Source organism: Perissodus microlepis, chromosome 1 (genome assembly GCF_051167445.1).
Source record: "Perissodus microlepis isolate ML-2025 ecotype Zambia chromosome 1, ASM5116744v1, whole genome shotgun sequence".
Lineage (NCBI taxonomy): Eukaryota > Metazoa > Chordata > Actinopteri > Cichliformes > Cichlidae > Perissodus > Perissodus microlepis.
Genome location: NC_140461.1, coordinates 23,841,581 through 23,865,832, shown reverse-complemented (window position 1 = coordinate 23,865,832; position 24,252 = coordinate 23,841,581). Strand labels below are relative to the sequence as shown.

The following is a 24,252-nucleotide window of genomic DNA, read 5'->3' as shown; positions in this document are numbered from 1 at the left end:
CAGACATGAAGCATAGAGCAAGTGACTTCATTTATTTCAGTGCCGTTTCAACATCATACTGTATTTCGTTTGCACCACAATGAAACAGAATTAATTCTTTTACAGTCACAAGGTTTTTTTTTCTAAGAACAATTCAAAATTATCAAGTGGATCATGCAGGAAAAACTCAGCTCTGCCTTTGAAATCCATAAACTTTTTGTATTTCATCTGGAGTTTGGCCCTTTCACACTGCTTTATCCATAATTGAAGCACATAAATAATTGTACAGACAGAAAGCGTGATTGTAATGAATAATTCTGGTTCAGATGTGAAGCTGTTTCGTGTTGTCCCCATTGATACTGTCATGTGAAAATGAATAAATGGATGTTTGGGGGAGCTACTCCGATGTGTTGAATGCAGCAAGGCAGCAGGGTTTTTTAGTTTCTGCCTTTTTTCTCTGTCAGAAACTCTCTGTCAGTTCTGCTGCCTCCACTAACAAAATGTGACACTGAGGCAGGTTTGACAATTGATAGATTACAAGTAGCAGTTAGTACATTGATCTCACCTGTGGTCGACGGCGCTTGACGCTACCTGTTTCTTGCCTGTTTCTCCTTTTCTTTCACTTAATCTTTCACCCTCAGAAACAGGAGTGCAGTAAAATTTACACCGTATGGCTCATTATTGGAACAAAGCAAACTTTTGCGTTTTTTATGGACCAAAAACTACATTACTGTTACCAAGCAGCAAAGGGGACATATTTGCACAGCTGCAAATGAATGATATATGACCATCTAACATTTGTACATGTGTATTGTCATCTCATTATGCCTTTCTCCTCCTCCTCCATCACAGCTCCCTCATTTCCACCTCATCCACTTCCTCCTCACCTCAAGCCTCATCTCCAGAAGTGGTCAGAACTCTAATACACAAAAATGTGCATAAACATCATATTTATTCCTGATATTGACGGAATTACTTATTATCAGCAGATTAGACAGGCAACTCTTCCTGTCCCCTTACAGTTGACAGCAAACAGCTAAACAACAACAGCTGGTTATAAGCTAACATAATGGCAGCTAATGTTAGGCTTGAGTGTCCTACAAACCATACTTGCCCTCTGATAAACAGTTTGATTAGATTCCCAAATTTCCTGAGAGGTTATTGACTAAGTGTCTGAGTCCAACAATGTTAGATAAACTTCAGAGACGGTTTCATTAATGTTAGCTAACAGCGGCTAACAACAGCGGCTAACAACAGCAGCTAACAACAGCGGCTAACAACAGTAGCTAACGACAGCGGCTAATGACAGCTAACACCATTACAAAAACGTTCAGAATATCACCAACAACTGCTATCAGGATGAAGTGAGCTTCACTGACTCATCGACTCTTTACACAAAGTTTTATAGCATCCTCCAGAATAAATAGACATGACACACATTGACAGCTGAGGTACACAGCAGACTGACAGCCTACGCTGACTACAGATGAACAGCAGCCAGAGCTTTCACTGCATTGGCCACCATAGCTAGGAGTATGCACTTAAACTGGAAGGAGTAAGAAAACAAAATTCAATTGACTGCAACTGATCAATCTACTGAGATCTAGCAGGAATATATAAAACACTGTACCTTTAAAGTTTTCCCAGTTCCTTATTTATATGAGTTAAATGGAAATTTATTATTTGTATTTAATTATTATTATGTTTTAATAGATTCTGAGTAGCTTCATACTGTCTTGTATCTTGTATCAGCAGCATTGTGGTGCAGAGTTTTGCACTTGTTCTCTATCTTTTCTCCAGGTGTTTCACTTTCCTCTTACAGTTCAATTGCTTGAACGTTAAATGGTGATTTCAGGTACCCAGCATACTCGGTTTTCCACCATTTCTAAAAGGTCGATTGTTGTACAAAACCATAAGTTCAAGACTGGTCTTCAGTATTGAACCTCTGGTGACAATACAGAAAGGATACAAAGAAGCACCTGCTCTCAAGAGTTCAGCAGCACTAACTTAGAGTGTACTGCCCCATGCTGTCAAAGCCTAAAAGGCACAATAATAAAGTACTTTATTTTCTGAGTGATGATGCTGGTAGATTGAGCATTTGCTTAAATCTCTACCAAATGTGTTTCTGCTATCAATACTTTTTAATATTTGTACTTTTTTCTCCAGTTTTGAATATTCAACTCACAGTGCCAGAGTAAGTCTCAAAACATATCACAAGTAATTTGTTTTTGTCACATTCCTAGTGTTCAAAGCAATTTGCAAAAGAATATCACCCCGTCTGAAACAGGTGAGAATAAAGGACATGAGCCAAATGGGTGAGAAAAATGAGTTAGTGTTAATATGGTACAAATGAAGTGAAAGAAAAGGCTGACCAGACTGTTTTTAAATTGAGCTTCATTTGAATTCATTAGTTTTCATGCAGTAATAATTTTGAAAGGGAATTCATTTTATAAGCATGGGTCTGTAATTTAGCCAGGAACTATAATTGCTCCACCTCTGAACATACTTTGCCCAAAGCATTTACATCCAAAACAAGATCTCCATACTTTAGTGGAAATAAGTTTCTTGTGTTGCAGTCCTGCTTTTAATAACCTGATATGTAAATGTTTTCATACAAATCCTAACACAATCTGCCCTCTGAAAGATAACCCTAACACGATTATAGCCACGTTAGTTCAACAACAGAAGAAACTGTCGTGCTTGGTTTGAAGGTTTTCCAGTCGGTAGAGATTTAACTGTAACATGCTGTTTTTTGTCATATGTCAGGATAATTATTTCAAATGTTAGCACTGCATTATCATACTGTGTTTAAGACCCCGAGACAAGCTCGAGTTAGTGTGTGTAGATGTTAATTGCTTGGTAATAATGAAATGCCAGTCATGCAAAGCATTCTCATTAGGTTCCCTTTTGGGCTGCTTTACATGACCAGGAGAAGCATGCAACTCTAGAGAAGACAATTTGACATGTCACAGTGAGGAAATTACAGTGCAGATAAAATGCATCACAGCTGATTTCTATTCAGCTGATGCAAGTTTTTTTTAAAGGGATTTTTCCAGTTGAAGCACTGTCATGTTTGAAAGGCAAATAATCTTAATAACGGGTGCTTTTCAAACTTTAACAAGTCAAAATGTCAGCTGTGAAAACTGCCCATAGTTTTAATGAGTTCATTCTTCCTTTGTGTTCTACTGCAGGTTTATCTTATTAACCGTTGAAGATGCTCATTAGATTTTCTAAATAATGCTTAATGCTTAGTATTGAAGCAGTTCTGTATTAGACACAGATACTAGTTGACAAGCAAATGCATAGCTATTGTAACACAGTTTAACTGACACTAGGTAATCTATTTTTCACTCATATTTTCCAGTTAACAGTGCTGCCTATACCATTCAAGAGTAACTGACAATAGGTAATCCTATTGTGAAAAAAAGTCTTGTGCATATACAATATATACAGTATATGGACAAAAGTATTGGGCCACATCTCCTAATCTTTGATTTTTTTATTTTTAGTCCCATTGGCAGTGATGTACAAAATCATGTGTCAAGCCCTTTACAAACATGTTAATTTAAAAACACTGCTCATTTGAGCGTGATAGGATACCACCATCGCAACAAGTTTCTCCCCTTCTTGGTATTCCTACTGCAGGTGGTATTATTATAAAATGGAAACGTTTAACCTCCTGTGTTCATTAACATCAGCACAAAAGCCGTGCACCAGGAGCTACGTTGCATGGGCAGCTCCTGTATCTGTAATAAGTAACTGGCTCAGTACTTATAGTGTATTCATAGCCATATGTCCATGTCCATATAGTGTATTTGTTACAGTTGTCTGGTCAGAAGCCATGAAACTATCACTTCCACCAAAGATATCTGGAAGGTAATCTTCCGTAATTCAAAGGTATTTGCATGAATAAAATGTTTTTGTATTTTTTAAATGGTAATTTATGCTCTGAGAATTGCACCTGTTAATACAGTAGTAATATAAATGTGGAAGATCTCTATAAATCAGCCAGGGGAAACAAAAAGTAGGGGGAGGTCCTTGTTATATGCAAAGCTGGCTGATTTTCTGGGGAAAAAAAATAAACATATTGTAGTGGGTCAGGGCTGTTCGGGGTTCTGTTTGTACAGTTATGTTTTGTTTATGTTGCCATAGTGACAGGTGACGCCCTCTCGCTGCGACGGTGTGTCCTTCCGGGGTCAGAGGGCGCCCTGTGTTGTTGTTGTTGTTGCCGCGCTGAGCAGTTAGCTAGCGGCAGTGTTCTTCTTCAAGTGTGAATAAACGGCTGTGCTCCCTGGCTAGCTCACGGGAAGCAAGACCAAACGATACCTCCGTCTCCTCCTTGTCTGAGCTCGCCACAATATATTAGCTTAAACACGTCTGAAGCCAATTTAGAAATGCTAAAACTCTGAAGGCAGCATAGAAATAAATGATCTGATTTTTCTTCCTAGTCTCTCAAACATTGGAGGCATGGATCCACAGTAAAGCAATAAAAAGAAATACACAGCAGCATGGAAAAAAAAAACCCAGAAAACCTTTTTTTTTTTTTAAATAAATGTTTATTTTTACCATTGTATTATTTTCTGTATACAAGAATGTGTAACAAAAGCCAAATAAGCAATCCATTTTAGTCTTTTAAAAAATGGTAAGGCATGTCTGCTTGTATAACCATCAACTTCGACCCCCCCCCCCCCAAAAAAAACTTTGAACAACGTGCACCAACAGTTCCAAAACGCTTGATGTGCTCCTTATTTATCAGATTTTGCAAATCACAACAGTACCACACCCACAGCATATGTTTTAGCAAAAGTGCAGCAAATGATTAACATCAAAATGAAGATTCTTGCATAAAACACTCTTTAAAAACCTCACATCACCTTTTTTCCCCCCTTTTTTTTAAAATGCCAAAATGAATGAATGAGAGAAAAACAAAAACAAAACAAGTTTAGCGCTGAATCGTGTCAAACTGTGAATGCGTGTCTGACCGCGGTAACGTATCACGCCAGGAAAGAGAGGAGTACACAAGGCAGTGGAGAATGGCAGACATTCCTCTTGTAATGAGAGAAGACTGTTGTTTAGACAGACACAAGCTCTTTGGAAAAAACTGCACCGAACTTCCAAAACATTCTTTTCTTAATTCACTTTCTTTACTTTGTCTGAAGAACACTGCTAAAGCCCAGCCTCATCTTAGTCATCCAGAAACTCTTGTTGCTGCAGTCACAGATCTTGTAGAGGCTCTAATGGGTGCATTCGACCTTTGTATGGCTGCAGATGCTTTGAGTTTTTACACTTTGGAGAAATAAAACTGAGCTGTTAAGCCCCACTGAGGAGCAGCAGTGCCAAAGCTTAAACAATGCCGTATCTGAAGCCACACGGCTAACTTCCTGCCTTATTATCAAGCACACACTGCACTGATTGTTCCGCCTCACTACCGACCCTGACTCAGAAATATCTGCCTCCACAATGTTTTGGCTACGTTTGACTCCAAGTAAAACCCACTAACTTGCACTTATAATTGAGTTTTATTCCTGTTGCGCAGCATATTCATTTAATTTGCCAATTATGAAATCACCAAAACACAAAGCGCGTTTAAAAAAAAAAAAGACGAGGAAAAAACATTTTTGCCATTATGGTCGAAACGTTCTAGATATTCTCGCTTAAGTGTAAACGTCCAGAGCTAAAATTAATTATCAGTCCACACTTCAACAGCCTCCATGTAACAAACCATGACTTTTACATGAAACCTCCTTCACTTCAATTATCGCGTCCTCAGGGCGGTACTCCTGGGTGAGTAAAGATGAGGAAAACCAGCACTGCACAGGACTGACAGCTAGTTACTTCAACGGCATTTAATTCAACATTCACCATGTTATAAATAGTTACAGCGTGACGTCCTCTCAACTCCCCGTCTGACCCACTGAAACAGCAGCAGCTGATGCTTCTGCTGGTCGTCTGTCTGTGACCACAGGATACGTGAGCAATTTTAAAAAGCTGTTAGTGCAACACAGTGACTCGTATAACTTCTGTATAAAAACGATTTAAACACAGTCGAGTCATCTAACTGTGTTTATGTTTAAAGTTTCCAATGCACCCATCGTCCCGTCTCATACAGGCTTTGACCTTGACAGGCTCCAAAGACTTGCTCAGTCATCCGTTTTAGTGTGCACTAAAAATTTCCATGTACCTTTTCAAACCCGGGGCTTTAAAATGTGCATCGCATCCTCTCTCCGGCACCAATGAGTTGCTCAGTTATTACGGCAGTGAAGCGAACGTAGACGGGTCTCCTGCATGCACAATTTTGGTGGGTATTGGGGAAGTCTTCTCAGTCTCCCAGGGCTGCTTCCAGGCATTGTTGGTGACTAATTAACACTGGTAGAAATCACCCCAGTGTTGACTCACTACTCCCTTTTTAATGGGTGCTTTGCAGTTTACTCATTAGAGCATTAACTATGATCTCAGACCCTCACTGGACCATAACTGCCAGCTGCAAAATGGTTATTTTGACAACTGTGCATTGGGGCACATTGCATGTTGGCATTTAGACATTTTTGAGTGCACAGCATAGAAGGAAAACACAAACGGATTTTATACATACACACACACACACACACATATATATATATATATATATATATGTATGTGTGTGTGTGTAGATAGATAGATAGATAGAGTGAGTGAGGTCAGGCACACTGTTTCTTTATAGATTTGTCTTAGCAAAGAAAGTAGTCGGTAGTTCCATTTTGTATCCAGATGTACAGCACATTTTAAAGAAATTTCTAAAAAAACAAAAACAAAACCCAAACAAACCAAAGAAAAAACCAAGCACACAAAACATCTTTTTGTTTTCTATCCCCCTGCTGTCATGTGAATATTAGAAACTAAGCATTAGGGTAAACAGCAGATAGTGCTAAATGTTTAGTCACACATCAGGCTGCATAATGGGATGACATATAGTAATTAAAATAAAAGCGGTACCGTGAAAAGATGGAAAACGCCATTAGATATAAACCCAGTGAGGAAAATGTTTATACGCTTGTTTTATAGAGTAATAGAAAGAAGATTAAAGTCTCTTCATATGTCACACGCTTGTTTTGCATCATGATTTATCCTCCAAATCTGTTTACGATTTACTTGTCAGCTTTAGTTTTGCTCTATGCACTGACGTTTCACCTCAGTCAGGGTGAACCCTTGTGATTTTCAACCAGTTTTGATGACAGGTGAATGGAACTGCTCTGCCTTCGTGTTTCTGCATTAATCTGCTTAGTGCACAATTAGTTATTGGGTGGCCTTTTGTTAATTTCAGTGTTGTCTTTAGTCGTGCTTTGGTTAAACACAGTTGTTGTGCTACACAAATAAGGTTTGCTGTTCAGTGATTTAATTGCTATGCTGTTGGTTTTTTTTGTGTTTTTTTTAAGTAGGAGGCTGCTGTTCAGTCACCTTATCCTAAAACCATTTCGATAAGAAGTGAGGTGAAAGAGGTCAACTGTGGGAGCTTCCTGTGGTGCTCAGTTTCTCTTTCGTGAGTCATATGAGCACACCGAGGGTAGATTTCCCTTATGGTATTTTCTGTGAAGAGATCCGTGACGCTTGCACAAACTTTGTGCTTTTCTATCCCCTCTTCATGCTGTGGAGACGAGGAAAACTCGTGCCCCGAATTTTCTTTATTAAGCTTTTGTACATGAAACACAAGATCTCTTTAGCTGCTCATAGCTGCTATTGATTTGTCTATTTGTGTATTTACTGGAAGGTCTCTGTTGAAGTAATGGGCTTGTGTATTGTGAAAACATTTCAGGTACTTATGAGCTGATGAGATTCAATCCTCCAGGCACACTCGTGATGGCTTCAACAATATTCACGCTACATATTGCAAGATATTGTTTCCGAAAGCTACATTTCTCTGTGACTAGATGTTAAAGCCATTAGTTGCAGATGAATTGTCAAAAAAAAAGAAAAGTCCCATCTTTTTTTTCTAAACCCTTTCCCTTGATCTTAATAGAAAATGTCATGAGGTAAAATGTGGAGGAGAATTAATGAGAACTTAGAACTTAGTGCTAATTGAATCTCACTTGGCAGATTGGTGTTATCAAGTTGTTGCTGAGTACTTTAAAACTATAGTTTCTCTAGTATAACAAAAAAAGAAAAAGTCCTTCTTGAACACTTACATAAAGCTTGAGCCTATCCGAGCTGATACAGGGCAAAAGGTGAGGTCATCTGACATGATGTGATAGACAAAGTGTCAGTTCAATGCTTTTTTAAATTTTTTTTTTTACCAATGTTGGAATTTAATTTTTTCTTTAAAGACTGCAGGCTAACAGTTATTAAACTGAAACAACAGCGTGCTCACATTAATAACGGCTGCGTGCGCTCAAACCCCGAGGAACTGAGAGACAGCATTAACTCATTTCCTTTCATAAAGTATGGTGCAGTGCATCTCATGCTAAAGGAGACAGAACAGGAAGTGCATTACTTTAGCATTCGGCGAATGTGACCAGTCCTTATTATGGCCGCCATTTATAGCCTTTCACTCAGCTATGAGCCCTTCTGGTATACAGTTCGACATCAACCACTGTGTTGTGTTTGTGAAGTGCTTTGCTCCCTGAGCCTCTTGAGTCTGCTAAAGGTCAAAGCCTGCAGGACACAGAATGAAAGTTACGAATAGTTACCTTAGTTGTACGAGTACATTTGGAGCCCTCTGGCCTTGGGACTCTTTTTTAAAAGTTGCTGACTTTGTACGCGTCCTCTAAGAGAACACGACCAATTACACCGCATGTAGCCTGTAGGGGGCATAGGTCTGCTCTCATTAACCAAAGAACATGCAAATTTCAGTATGATGCATTGCAAGACATGAGGGGTAACCAGCAGAGGATATCAGAGGTTACGACTGGTAACTTTACATGTATGCAAATAAACAAGTATCATAAAGCAAAATTTATCAGTGTGGCAGCCAAGAAAATTAAGGAAATTAAAATTTCATAAGGATATATCCTATTATTACTCTCCTCCAAGTCCTCTGAGAATAACAGAGCCAGCGTGAGTGCATGTTAACTACCCAGACAGACGAAAGTAAATTAGATACCTGAACGCTGTTAACAGGCAATTAGTGCTGCTGCAGAACCATTCTTAGTTTTTATTTAACAGATGATCAAATAATTTGTAGAAACAATGACACAGTTGTTAAAAAAAAGTATCCATTGCCAGTAAGATTACATTACAGTACCTTCCACTGTAACACATACTGTAACTGCTTATAAGTACAATACAATCAATTAAATGATCTGAAAATATAGATCGTTTTCTCTGTGGGGTGGATGTTTCCTGTAGCTGTAGAAACTTATGAAGCCAACAAAAATAATCTGTGCAAAGTAGTTCTCTTAGTGCAGTACGATAGCACTTTCTCAAGAGATAATCAAATGTGCAACAATAATGTGGCTGTAAGACCTGCTGCTTCCTGAAGCCACGTTGATATGACCAAACGGGAAACCAGGCGAACTGCTAGCACTGTACAACCTGCACAATCACTCCAAAAAACTGTGTAGCCTGCATAAAAACGGAAAAAAAAAATGTTTTGTCAGTTAACATCATATCCATGCATGCACACAGTAAAACTTTCTCCTTTTGATTTTGTTTTTCCTTTTGGGGGAGAAGACTAATAGGATAAAATAGGTGTCGTCTCGTTTTCTCCATTCATCATACAAAGGAAAAGAAAAATAGATTCCCTTTTATCTGGAACAAAAAAATCACTGACAGAACCAGCTTTAGAGGGTTTCATTTCTAAAAGATGTTTTGGGCTTTTTTTTACCCTCCAAAACTCACTTTAGAATAATGAGAAAACACATTTTCTTTATTTTCAGAGATGTGAAAGCTGGTTCACTGATGGCACCAAGCATTCTTTGGGGGACAAGCGGGATGCAGCACTGCACTCACTTTCACTCCTACCACACCATACAGTAAGCCATTCTCAACAGGTTTCCAGGAGGCTCTACATGTCCAGTGAGGGAACAGCAGTACAACTTGCTGTTAAACATACTGTTACGTAACAGTAAAAAAAAGTCAGCGGTAATGTGGGCCACACTGTATTATCTCCACTGAGTCTGCATCGCCCAAAGCGGGAGTGTGAGGGCAACCGTCAGCAGCAGTACGGAGGGTCCGCAGGAAACTGACTTGCCCGCGGCTGCTGCGCGCTCATCGCTTCTGTCAGCTCCGATCACAGGAGCCTCTGTTCCAACAAAAATAAACTCTGTTGTGCAGCCGTCGGAGCAACCGCTGCCGCTGCCGGAGCTGCTGCCCTCGTCACCTGCAGCAACACAAATTAAAAATTAGATGAAAATAACATTATCAGAAGCAGCTACCGAGTGCGGTTCATTGCAGAGGGGAAGAGAAAGCGCACAATCGAGCCCCGGTCACACGAGAATGTGGCAGAAAAAGAAGAAACAAAAAGCTCACCCACACACATCCTACTGATATATTCAACAGTGGGTGTTATAATTTGGTTAGTCGCTTCGGTTGTTTGAAATGTTTTGTTCAGTTCAAATATTCACAATTACTGACTATCTACTATGCTATTATTATTATTTTTCTTGGCAAAGCTGTAGCATCATTGTTTAAATAACCCTCAGTATTTAGATTAGTGAGCGACTGAAGGTTGTGACGCTTTCAGCTTTGGCACAGATTCCTGCAGTCTTCAGGTCAACAGCAGGTTTTAAGCAGCTGCTTCAACTATTCAGTTCAGTTTTGTATGAGCGGAAAACTGTTTGGTTAATTGCTCAACAGCAAACTTTAGGCACTGGAGTTGTTACAGTGAACATAAAGATACAAAGTATCCTCTAAACTCTTGCTGATGAACAAGCTCTTTACCCTACAGCGCCTGAACCATGAAACAAATGCCAGAAAAATCTAAAGTTTTTATAAATAAATATCAATTTGCATACTAGTTTTAATTGGTATCAGTTGTCCTATATCTGACTTTTTTGTCCAATTTATTGCTCACAGCCTAATTATCTTAAATAAACTAAAACATACAAGGGTTTAAGGTTAGGGTTTAAAAAATGACACTGACGGTATAAAAACGGTATCCAATCTAATACACTTGGTGTTATTGTACAGGGTAATTATGCAAATACATAAAGAAAATCTATGAAATCTGAATTTAAATACAGCAGTACAAGCCATTCTTGTCAGCGAATGCCTGCTTTCTACCATAAAAACCAGGAGGAGAAATGAGGTTGTAAATTGTTCTAGCACCTCAAAGCAACAGCTTCACACATTAATTACAGTATGTTGGGAAAAGAAGGCTGAAATATGTTATGATTAAAATTTCACAGACTTTCTCAAATGCCCTACAAGCACTTCTTTACTCATTACCCTAATATTGCCTCCACATGCATTTACTTGTTGATTCGGGGGAAGGGGACCCACGGAGTCTGCACATGATTTTTGTCGTTGTGGTAATTCAGGAGGGTTTCTTCGATCTGAGGAGCTGGTGGTACATAAGCTGAACACCTTATTAATGACTACTTGTATGGCTAAAGCAGCTGTTGAACTAAGACTTTGCCGGCTTGTGTACCTAATGAGACACTGAGTTCAATTTTTTTGTACAACACACGCCGGCTTCTTTTTTTGGAACAGCTTGACAGCGTGAGGTTAAAAATTAAAGTGAATGGTACAACAAAGCTAATGAGCTGGGATACTTTTGTCTGTTTTGGACTCTCGGCTCCTTCAAAGGTACTGTCGAGACAGTTCCTATTGTTCAGTGGGGCAAATTTACATGTCAAAGTTAACCACAGACCTCAATTTTAAAAACATACAAAGATTTACTTAGCAGCCATGAAAAGATCTGCTTCTCAGGGCAATTCTGTTTGATTATCTGATCTCAAGTGCTGGTGTAAAAGTTTCCTTTATAGCCGACTGTGCCAGGCTTTCCTCGCTCAGTTTAAAATGGTGGGAAATGTGATTGTGAACGGCAAAGTGCGGGGGAAAGTGTCACCAACAAATCACGCGTAAACGTCCTTTTTTTTACGGTTTTCTTGCTTCCTTTGCCAACCTATGCAATAATTTCGGGCGCTTTAGCGTCGGATCTACGATGCTGAAGTAGACACCGCTCCCAAGAGAAAAACAAACATGACAGCAGCAAAGATGGAGCTGAAGTACAAATTATGGTGGCAGCAGTCATGCAGCCACATGTTTTGTTTGTAGCTCGCAGAATTTCTCCCATCTTGTCAGCTTAAGCGGATCCACAGAATCAGAAAGAATGGTTTCTGTCATAGCAGCATTTGAGATGTGCATCTTCCTAAACATAGGCTTGGCTGTCTGTCATTGTCTGTGTCACCACACCTAGAGCTATTTATTCTCCTAATAAATGTCAGTCTTGCTTCAGTGCAACACTAAACATCCTGAGTTGTATACCAAGTTCCTACATGAATGACAACTGAGATCTTATTTCAGTAGTAACAGTGTATATATTTGTCACAGTGCCGCGTGTGGTGTAATGTAGTCCATATCAAAAGTAACATGCAGTGAGGGAAAGCTTTTCTTGATCTATTTTACTTATTGTTAGATTGCTTCCACCCGCAGAAGGGGAGGCTCTGGAGTGGGTTGTCAGTCTACATGTCAAAACATCCGGGCGAAGATGCTGACCCACAGATTGAGCTGTGAGCGTGTGTGTAATTGATAAAGTGCAAAAATAAGCAAATAAGAAAGCTTACTGGAGTCCTGGAAGTAGATGTCATTTCCGTTGTATGCGTTCTTCAGCTTGTTGGTCATGACACGTAGCGCCATGATCTGTTGCCGAATCAGCGTGTCGGGCCTGGTGATATCCACTTCCACCTCTGGGTTGTTCACCTGGTTGGTTAGACCCTCCTTCACCACTTCAGGAAAATATCTGGGCACAGCGACACATCAAAAAACTTGAAAATATCGTCGAGTATTTGGGGACATATGTTGATGACAGTCAAGTCAGAACTGATGGAAAAAAAAAATAATAATATTAAATAAATAAACTAATGTAAAAAATCTGTACTGACACATCATTTAGTAAATAATTTATAACCACTATGTTTATGAAAAATATTCATGAATTATGTTGTTCTATGTATGCTTGATAATTTGGCTGCAACAACAGAAAGCCATCATCACTGACACTAAATCTACTGTGAGGCGGCTCACAGAGCTTAACACTCTGTAACTTCAGACCATGCACACTGACAGACAAACCGAGAATAAAGCATTCCTATTTATATCACACAGAAGAATAAAGAAATCCCTCCAATAATATCCCTAATGTGATATTCATATATACATAAGTCTTGTAGTCTTATACAGTCCTGTGAAAAAGAAAGTTTTCACCAAACTCTCTGAAGTCCTGTTAAAAACTAAGTACACTGTTACTGTTTCCATAGGGATTTAGAGGGTAACCAGAAACCAAATTTACTTACTGATCAACAGCAAGCATGAGCACCTCTATAAGAGCAGAAGTTTGGCAGTTTGATGGTAGGTTAAAACAATGCCACAATATTCCCAGGAGTGGAAATCCCCAGGAAATTCACCCCAATGTCAGACCGAGCAATTCTCAGAGAAATAAGCAGAAAATCCAAGAGCTACCTCTCTGACTCTACAGGCCTCAATTAGCATGTTAAATGTTAAAGTTATTAACACTGCAGTTAGAAAAGACCGAACATGACTTCTCTTATTTGCCACAGGACCCTGGACACCTTTCAGTCATGGGTCGACCATGAACTTCTCTGCACACTAAAGAGAGTCACACATGAGGGCTTTTGCTCGACACCTAAACAGTGTGTGACTGACTGTATGACTGATAAGTCATACAGAAAACAAGTGCTTAAAAGTACTACGACTGCAGGTAGTTGAATCTTGGTGTATTAGTATTTCAAAGAACTGCACATAGTCCTGTGAAAACTTTCTTTTCCACATGGCTGCTTATCTTATATAATCATTTATTCGTGAAGGTAACAATCACTCAGTTTTTTTACGCATGTTTTATGACATAAAGGTGAAAATGGCCACTTCAATTAGTAGATCATAGCACGAGACACATAATGTGTAGAAAACATAACTATTTACCAAGGATTTTTCTTTTTCTCTCCCATATGGGTAATTTACATGCGGCATATCTCTTAAATGCAGCATGTGCGCTCATGATTTGGGACGACAAGCTGTGTCCCAAAGTAGACCAAGTGAAATTAGACAGAATTACAAGAGCTGTTCTTTCTAATGGCAGATGCTTAAATCAGACAAAACACAGGAGTGCAATCAGGCTTAACGGTCTATTTCATGTTGGGAGTGGTTGCACTTCACACAGAGAGCTCTTAACATGCCCGAAGCACACAAATGTCTGTTTTGTCTGATATAACTTAGTGAATCAAGAATTATTTAACTGCTTTGCAGCGATGCAATCTGTGCTTCATCATCTTCTCCAATCATTTTGTATTTTATTTAATAACTTAAAGGTGAACGGAGCTGGACATAGTCCGTTTTCAAATAAGAAGTGAATCCAATGATTTTACACACTTCTAACGCAGTTTGACTGTTACTGATGTTTTATTATCAATTTACTCACCAGATTTAGAGTGGCGCTTAAAAATGTTACTGGCACAAACAATTGTCTTTTATTGCACCATCTGCTGATTTTGTTTCTTGGAGAGGGCTAAAGTGATGAGCTGATATATTTTCTCTGGTTCACTGTTACAGACACGACACAGTGACCAATCAACTGTACGGTTTAGCTTCACACTGCAAACTGAACGCCGGTGACAAGAAGTGTTGGAGCGCCTCTCTCCTCTGGGTGTTACAGCCTTCAGGGATTATATACTGTACAAGTTCTCCATAAGAGTACTAACCCATTGTACTTACAGAGAGAGAGAGCGAGAGAGCGATAATCTCTGAACAGAGTGTGGTTATTTTAATCCCTGGCAGGCAATATGTGATAACAGGAGAGATCGTGTGACTTTGCTGTGCTTATAAAGAGTACCAGAAGTCCTCACCTGCCCTTAGTGTGGCTGTTCCAGCACTGCTCCTCATCGGGCTCTGTGAGTTTGCCCTTGGCACAGATGTCATCTGGCAAGTTGGACCAGAACCTTTTGGACTCCTTGAGTTTCTCTTTGATGTCAATCACCTGCCATGGGCCAAAACAGTGAGCAGAATTATATTACATTTCTAATATTTGTTCCACACTGCTTCAGTAATATTAAGGTCTGCTCCCTCACTTCATGACAGACATTGCACTGTGTTGTAAAGATGGCTGTAGACACTCGCTGTTGGAGCTCTCACCTGACCTCCCCCATACATATTGACAATGATTTAAAGAAAAATGTTCAAATTTGGATTCATCACTACACAAGACCCTTTGACACTGATTTTCAGTCAGTATTGTGCAATTCAGCACACCTCAGCCTTTTCTCCCCTTTTCCCTTCCTTATAAAGGGCTTCTTGACAGCCTGCCTTCCACTGAGACCATTTCTGATGAGGCTTCAGAGAACAGTAGATGGATCAGCTGAAGGGTCAGATGCATCTCTCGGGTCCTGTATCTTTGTTGATTTTTTCCCCCTATTTCTTAAGGGCATGACTTTCAGATACTGTTCATCTGCTGTATATAGTTTTCAGGCTTCTCCCTTCTTTCTTGTCCAATTTAAAAAAAAAAACACACTGCACATTACGCTGACATGTGCCAAGTTTTCAGCAAATTGATCTTTGGGAATCACCAAAATATTACCTTATATTTGTCAAACGGTACTATTGTTGGTATTTTTGTAAATTCAAAAAATGAAAAATCTCTGTTGCTCAAGAGCTCCTTAAAAACTACAGCAAACTTTGGCTCCCGTGAAGCAAAAATGAGAGAAATGAGCAAACTATAAAGGAAAGACTTTTGCACAGTAGTGTGAATCAAGTTAAGGCTTACTAGTGTGAATGACACCTTGAATTAGGTTAGGTTAGGTTAGTTAGGTTAGAATGAATATCACTTCTGTACAGAACCACAAGTTTAAAAGGTCTCGACAGAGTTTTCAGATTAAAAAAAGTAATTTGAAGAAAACAAAGATCCAAATAAATTGTCATAATAAAACTGTGATAAAAATATGACTGATATTTTTCTAGAAATGGAAAAAACACACACACACACACACACTTAGAAAACACTTCAATATTTCCTTCTCTGCACATGAGTGAGGCATGTCGTGACTTTAAACAGTCATGTTGCACAAGCCTGTTTTTAATTTATTCCATTAGGAGACCAGTACTCCAACCAACCCCTTTTTCATTTTCATTTCAGTTTTGAATCCACTTCCATCCATATTGTGTTCATCTGTGATTCATACAAGGCAGACTTGAGATTTCAAATTTGATATCTGGCATGAGTGTTCACCCCCAACCGATTCCATCTGGGCTCAGCAAGAAGTTTGAGCGCGTGATCAGAGAAACGGGGGAAAAAACTCCACAAGGACTCATCATGGACAAAAATCTACTGTGTTGCTTTTGTCATTTTTATAGCATTGGTAACAATCATGAAGATGGAATCAAGTTATTTTAAATCCTAACAGAAGGAGTAACATATTGCTTTATTATTTATACTCATGTAGAAGTCCATAAACGTCTTCGTGTTTAGCTTGTTGATGAAGCACACAGATCCTTGAGCACATGACAATTAGCTCTAATAAAAAAGCAAGACGATGCACAGTTTGCAGTATGAAATTTAAACCTTTGTGAGCAGCGGAAAATTTGCTTAATTGTCTGTTTTAGAATTAGATAAAAACACTGATTCCACTCTTACTGCTATTCGTTACACTGTGAGATGAAGCATCTTGATCTGATTCCGTCTTTGTGGTCTTGGAGTTGTGTCAGTTTTCCAATATTGAGAGAAAACTTTGTTCTCAAGACCATCGCTTATTTAAAGAATATCAGAGTGGTTATAAAGTACAGCAGAACAGTGAGATAATTACACTAAACATCAAAGTAAAGCTTCAAGAGAGTCTCTTTAAACAAAGAAAAATCATTTTTAGGAGCTCAGACCTCAACTCAGTATGGAGATACTGTGTGATGATCTCCAGAGAGCTGCTCACAGCAGGCGACCTGAGCATTAGTGCTGGGAAATATGGCTAAAAAATGGCAAATGTACGAGAGAAAGAAAACTTTAACAAAGTATAACATTAAAGTGAAGACATGGGCAATTGTGCACGATTAGTTTAAACACATTGTCTATCTACTACAGCCTACATTGAAAACCATAAACTGAGGCCTGTATTAGACATGTTTGTTCATTCATTCTCTGCGAGTGTGTGTGTGTGTGTGTGTTAGTGTGTGTGTGTGTGTGTGTGTGTCTGTCTGTGTGTGTTCGTGTTAATATATATTTTATATATAAAAAAAACATTGTTGATGGGTCACAACCTTCACTTTGAAATTCTATTGCTTTTCACAGTGTTGCAATTTTTTTTGAAAATTGTTTTGGACCTGAACCAATTTCAGCTGCTGAATACCTCGAGGCTCTTCAAAGCATAGACTGCAAAATATCTGTCTCATACAATTTACAGCCATATATTTCTAAAAAAACATCATGTTATCGAATGCAATACCCAAAACGTCTCTTCTGCTCTTAATCTTAGTTATATTCAAACAGAGTTGCCAAAGTATACAAACGCATATATTTCAACTTTAGAGGTAAACCCTGTGATATCAATAACGACTGCTCAGTCAGGAGGAATGACTGCCTTCACTGGAACTTTTACATCAGACAGCTGAAACAGTGGTTAATAGACGTATTACAGTCCAGGCACAGTAATATGGTAGAAACAAACCAATAAGGAGAATTACTTATTTTGTACTCCTCTATAATTCAGCTCCATGAATCAACTAGTGAACTGTGACTGACACATGCTAACAACTCTCTCTCTCTGGTAAAGCTTCATGAACAGATGGAGTCTGGTCATGTGACAAGTGAATCTACTAACACATGAGCTCAGTAATGATACAACATACAGCATGCGATAAAGGTGAACGCTCCAGAAAAAGCAAGTGAGTGGGCCTTCTTTACCTTTAGGCCAACTATAGAAATGATGACAAATTGCAAATGAATACTGGGTGGATGAAATCCTAAACACTGCCAGTGTACTGTATTAGACAGTCCTCCTGTCTGTATGTTTTGAGCCAGGCTTGGTGTGATTGTAAGCTGCAGTTCGCCGGGCTTTCTTACTTGGACATTGCCTTATTTTTTACTCATTTTCATACCTGGCTATTTTCACAGGGTTTGATTTGTTAAGCCACTTAACAATGACCCATGAATCATTCAGGCATAAAGGTACCTAACTCTAGGGATGAAATGTATGTGTTGACGCATAACAGACAACTTACCAAAGAACCAATTTTTTTGTATCTTTAGGCAGCAAAGTATATCATTTGTTCCCATTTCTTTAGTTGAAAAAAAAAAAATCCAAAGAAAACACTGTTTGACAGGCATAAAATAGTATTTTTGTACCAACAAGCTGATGCCCAAAGAGTTCTTAGCTGAAAACTTGGCTTATCTTGGCGTGGTCTGCAGTGTGTCCATAACAAATTGAGAAAACTGCACAAGTGGAGGACAAAAGAAGAAGTGGCAGGCCTAAAAAACAATCTACAGCAGACGAACAGCATCTGAGACCGATGTTCTTAAGAAAGAGAACAAAATCCTGCAACAACCTAACACAGGACCAGAGAAATGGCCTCTCAACCGATCTGTCTACTGTTCAGTGACGCCTCAGAGATGGTTTCAGAGGATGTACACAGGAAGAAAAGGTTGAGATACACTAAATTATACAAGAACTTGGCATCAGTGGCAGCAGGTCTTATGGAGTGATGATCCAAATTTGAATTTTTGGGCTCAAATTGTCACCTGGAGGTCAGGAGAGAAGTACAACAGCAAGTTTATAAAGTCATCTGTTAAACACGGTGGAGGCTCTGTCATGGTTCGGGGGTGAAATTTAGTCAGTGGTGTTGGGGATCTTGTCACGAATGCAGAAAGGTAACATTAGATTTTAGATCCACCATCCAATATTAACTGGAAAGCGTTTGATTAGCAACAGTTTCACTTTTTAGCATAGCATACTGCCAAAATAAACATATAAAAATTCACAATGAAACACTATCAGTAATGGTTTGGCCTCCACAGAGAACTTTCCAGTATTGAAAGTATGGGATTAATGATGAGTGTGGTCATCTTGACAAAAAACAGGACAAAAGGCAGCCAACATCCGAAGAAAAGCTTTGAATGTCCTACAAGAAGCCTGGAGAACTATTCCTGAGGACTGTTTGAAGAAACAACAATGCCTAAATTAACTGCCTGAGAGAGTTCAGGCTGTGTTGAAGAATAAAGTCGTCATACAAAATATTGACTTTCAGGCTCGTAAAATTGTGCAAACTCTGTTTGTTTGCATTTTGTCTGTGAAGGTTCTCAGTCATCCAGGTCATCGTAGTCTAAGGAGCTTGGAAAGAAAAGCGTCTCGACTTCTTTAAGTTGCTTGAAGACGTTTCACCTCTCAGTTCTAAGGTCAAATGGCAGAGAGTCCCAGAATTAAACCCAGTGGGAGTTTCCCCCCAAAGAGGGACAAAAGGACCCCCTGATGATCCTCTACCTAATCACATGAGCCAAGGTGTGAAAATGGGTGTGGGTCACAATCAGCCAAGGTTTCGGGTGAGCTCATTGTGAAACTTGGCCCCACCCTATCATGCGATTTCCTGAGGTCAGATGGCCCAGGATGTGAGTGGGCGTTAAGGCGTCTGGGAAGGGATCTCAAAACTGGATTATAGATGGCAGACAGTTGGTGTCGTAAACCACCACCTCTGTTCAAAGATGGTCGCTCACAGTGGACATAGATGTCTTCTTTCACTCCTCTTTCAAACCATCTGTCCTCTCTGTCCAAAATGTGAACATTGGCATCCTCGAAAGAGTGTCCTTTATCCTTAAGATGCAGATGGACTGCTGAGTCTCGTCCTGTGGAGATGGCTCTTCTATGTTGTGCCATGCGTTTGTGAAGTGGCTGTTTGGTCTCTCCAATGTAGAGGTCTGGGCATTCCTCGCTGCACTGTACAGCATACACCACATTGTTTAGTCTGTGTTTTGGAGTTTTGTCTTTCGGGTGTTTTTGTCTGAGTGTGTTGCTGGGTCTGAAATGCACCGGGATGTCATGCTTGGAGAAAACTCTCCTGAGTTTTTCTGATACACCGGCTACATAGGGGATGACAATGTTGTTGCGTCTGTCCTTCTTATCCTCCCTCGCTGGTGTCTGGTCTTCTTTTCTGTGCCTCTTTGCTGACTTTATAAACGCCCAATTAGGATAACCGCATGTTTTGAGTGCTTCCTTTACATGTGTGTGTTCCTTCTTTTTTCCTTCAGGCTTAGAGGGAACATGTTCTGCCCGGTGGTGTAGGGTCCTAATTACTCCAAGTTTGTGTTCCAGAGGGTGATGGGAGTCAAAGAGGAGGTACTGGTCCGTGTGTGTGGGCTTCCGGTAAACTTCGATGTTGAGGTTGCCATTCTCTTCAATGTGCACAGCGCAGTCCAGGAAAGGCAAACAGTTGTCCTTTGTGTCTTCCCTGGTGAACTTGATGTTTTTATCCATGGCATTGATGTGAGCAGTGAAGGATTCCACTTCTTGTGTCTTGATTTTGACCCAGGTGCCGTCTACATATCTGTACCAGTGGCTGGGTACTCTTCCTTTGAAAGAGCCAAGAGCCATCCTTTCCACTTCCTCCATGTAAAGGTTGGCTACAATAGGTGACACGGGGGAGCCCATGGCACAGACATGTTTTTGTCTGTAGAAGCCCTCGTTGTATTTGAAGTATGTTGTGGTAAGGCAGAGGTCTAACAGTGTGCAAATCTGATCGGCTGTGAAGTTGGTCCTGTCTTCCAAGGAGCTGTCTTCTTGTAGTCGTTTTCTGACAGTCTCCACTGCCTCCGTGGTGGGTATGCAAGTGAAGAGAGAGACTACATCAAAGGACACCATGGTTTCATCTGGATCCAGGGTACGTTTCTGGACCTTGTCAGTGAAGTCGGTGGAGTTCTTGGTGTGGTGTGGGGTGTTCCCCACGAGAGGTGCAAGGATGGTAGCAAGGTGTTTTGCAATGTTATAAGTGGCTGAGTTTATGCTACTGACTATGGGTCTGAGTGGGATCCCTTCCTTGTGGATTTTAGGAAGTCCATAAATGCAAGGGTATGGCATCCCCTGGATAAAGGCAGTGATATGTAAGGCGGTCAATGATTTTGTCCTTTTTAAGGTCTTGAAGGCAAGCTATAACTTTCTTTATGTAGCTGCTTGTAGCTTTGCATTTTGCTTTTTCCCCATATATGTTTACACATGCATCAAGAAATCACTTCATCTATTTCTCATTTTCCAAGCACAATATAAAAAAAAAAGAGTGGTTACTCAGTATTTCCTTTAAAAGACTTTTATCGTCATGACAATTTTGCAAAATCAGTCTGGAGTGGAGATCACATGACATGACTGAAGGGTCTAAAAACAGCTAGAAACAATGTTAGAGTTGTGAGTGTTTCCTCAAGCTGCTATTTCCCAGTTTAAAGGATGAACTTTGATACAGTCAAAAACACTTTTTAATGTATAAACTATTTATTTGTGAATCCAATTTAATTCTTACATGAAACCTTTTACATTTTTCAGCTAAATGAAAAATACTGCTAGCAGACTTTAGCTTGGTTATAGTCAGTTACATTGCTTCTCTGTGACCAGACTGAAATCTCATAAGAAAAAGAGGCAATGTAGCCTGCAGGCTTAATAAAAAATTATATTGTATTTAGGGAATTAAATGCTCTGCCGCTCTTGAGGCTAGGCAACACGAGGTAGCTGTTGTATATAGTACACTAGTTATGCCAGGCTCACATAATAGTGTGCTTATATTTGCACTTACGTCGGTGCGGACAAATTAATTTTGGGATCCACAGTTTAAGTTCTGTGAATAATAAAAATAATAGCAATAATCTAAGGTTGTGCAGCAGCTGTTTGTTTCATATGTATACAAAAAAACTGCCATATATGTTTCAGCTGTCTATCACAGACACACTTTGTGAGTTAGAACTAGAAAATGTTGTTTTTGCAAGATGTGGCTTTTTGTGTGAGACTGGATGAGAAAGAGAGAGAGCTGAGAGACTAGAGCAGCTATCAGGTCATATCTACCGAGCCTGAGGTAATAACCCAGTGAGCAGCAACGTTTCTTTATCTTGGCTTTGGCTCCAGGCCACAGTAACATTCAGCAAAGCCACAGCTGCACAGACTAAATACCTCATACAGTGTAACTCTGATGTTCTTGAGGGGGGTCTAAAATATGATAACCTACTAGTTGTTGTTATGACAGATATTTAACTGTGTAACACATCTGCATCTCACAGCTGCTGTTGCTTAAAACGAACCTTCACCGAGACGCTCTACCCACTGAATTAGCATTAGCATTGTCCGCTATAATCACACTGCAGAATTCTAATCAGTATTTTGCATTTTCACTAGTTCTAACAATTGTCTACAAGTTCAAGTTTCCCACATACAGTTAACACTGCAGTCCCTCCATTTCTCAGTGGGTTTTTTTTGTCCTGTATTTTCATCCTGTTCTCAAAGAAAGACTTTACGGTGTGTTCTGGTGCTGATATATGTTTATTTTCATAAACATATATGAAAATAATATATATGAAAATAAACATAATATATATGTTTATTTTCATAAACATATATGATCTGACAGTAAATACACTGAGACTGCTTGAACTTGAATCATGTATACTGCTTCATAGGGTGTGCATGCTGTAAAATGCAACATAAAGGTATGGTAAATTCATTTCCTGTACTACGTATAACTTTTCTACTCTTCTGGATCACTCAAAGACATTTTTCCATGCATATAAGCACTGCATAGTGTTTCTTGGTATGGAACCCAGCACTTTATCCATCACTTACTTGTTCTAGATTTTTTGTTTGATTGAACACATCTGTCTGGTGAGGTTTCACTATTTTTGGGAGGTCTGAATGTGTCAGGGTAGAACATAATATTGGACCATCTTCTATTTTACCTCTGTGGAGGTCTCAAGGACAGCCTCTGTGCTTGTTGTTTAGTATAGGAGATAGTGCTGAGCATCACTGTGTTCCCTTATCTAAAGGGGATGCAGGAAGGGGAATAAAGAAAAGCCTCTGTGGAAGGATAACCTTCAGTATGGGCATGACCCTACCTGCTGCAATGTGTGTGCTCATCTCTTCTTAATATGGAGAATTTTCATTAAGTATGCTGTCCTCGCCCTGAGTCTCTTGGTTTCACCAGCTAGACAGCGAGATAACGATGCTCCAATAACCAGACTTATTTTCCTTTTTGCGCTGATTTATTGAAGAATGGCCTCTAACCATTGCCTTCTCTTTGACCATCGTAAAACTGAAAGTACAAAATACTGTATTAGCTAACTAACATTGTAAACTAGCTTGTTACACTCTTACTGCAAGCTAACAAGATAAAACTTTCAAATGTACAAATGATCGTACCATTTTTACAAAAAACAAAAGATAATAATTATTTTATCGACACTCATACTTACAGACATATCTTGTCCAAGGCAACAACATTTTAAGGTCCGTATCAGCTTAGAACAACTTTCCGCCATCTTTTATTTCTTCTTCACGTTCTCATTTTTTTCTTTCCCAGAGTAACCGAACCCATATTACAAAGCAGCCACTAGAGGGAGCTCTAGGGCAGTTTACAACTATAATATCCGATTTAAGTTATAAAAGGCAGAACATTAAGTATGTGCAGTTAGGATGCTAGGTCCACTTTTTTCTTAATAATTTGCCTCTGTACCACATGACAGTGGATTTTAAATAAAAGATAAAGATTCAGTTAAAATGAAATTTTTTTTTAAACTATTTCGGAATTACAGACATTATACTTTCTATGCAATCTGCCACTTTGTGAGGTTTAAACGTAATTAGACAATTTTAATTAAAATACTTGTTTTTAATACTCAAAAATTAACCGGCAGCTTGCCATTGACTGGATGAAGTCTAGAAACCATGGACGTTGAATTATGAGTTCATAAATGTTTTTTGAAAAAAACAGGGCAAAAATGCAGTAAGCCATTTTTTGATGCCGAGTCATCAATGTGATATGTACTTATGTACTTATTTATGTTTGACTTCTAATTTCCCATCGTCCAAACATGGCTGGTCAGGGACAGCAAATGGGCTGGATGTTGCACGTGGATGAACAATGCCCAGGTCTACTTTTAAGGGAACTTACGCTGGTGAGTATTTTTTT

The 24,252-nt window shown here is 39.3% G+C and overlaps 1 protein-coding gene across 2 annotated transcripts in view; it reads right to left on the bottom strand.

The window, feature by feature from the left end:
- Positions 1 to 4,862: 4,862 nt before the first annotated feature.
- gpc6a (glypican 6a) overlaps positions 4,863 to 24,252 on the bottom strand; it is a 156,338-nt gene continuing 136,948 nt past the window's right edge. For both annotated transcript variants that reach the window (XM_084936496.1, XM_084936488.1), the window contains 3 exons: positions 14,973 to 15,103; positions 12,678 to 12,853; positions 4,863 to 10,270 (listed from right to left, as the gene is read on the bottom strand). In XM_084936496.1, the coding sequence (XP_084792622.1) occupies positions 10,053 to 10,270; positions 12,678 to 12,853; positions 14,973 to 15,103 (525 nt within the window). In that variant the 3' untranslated portion in view covers positions 4,863 to 10,052. The remainder of the gene's footprint in view (positions 10,271 to 12,677; positions 12,854 to 14,972; positions 15,104 to 24,252) is intronic.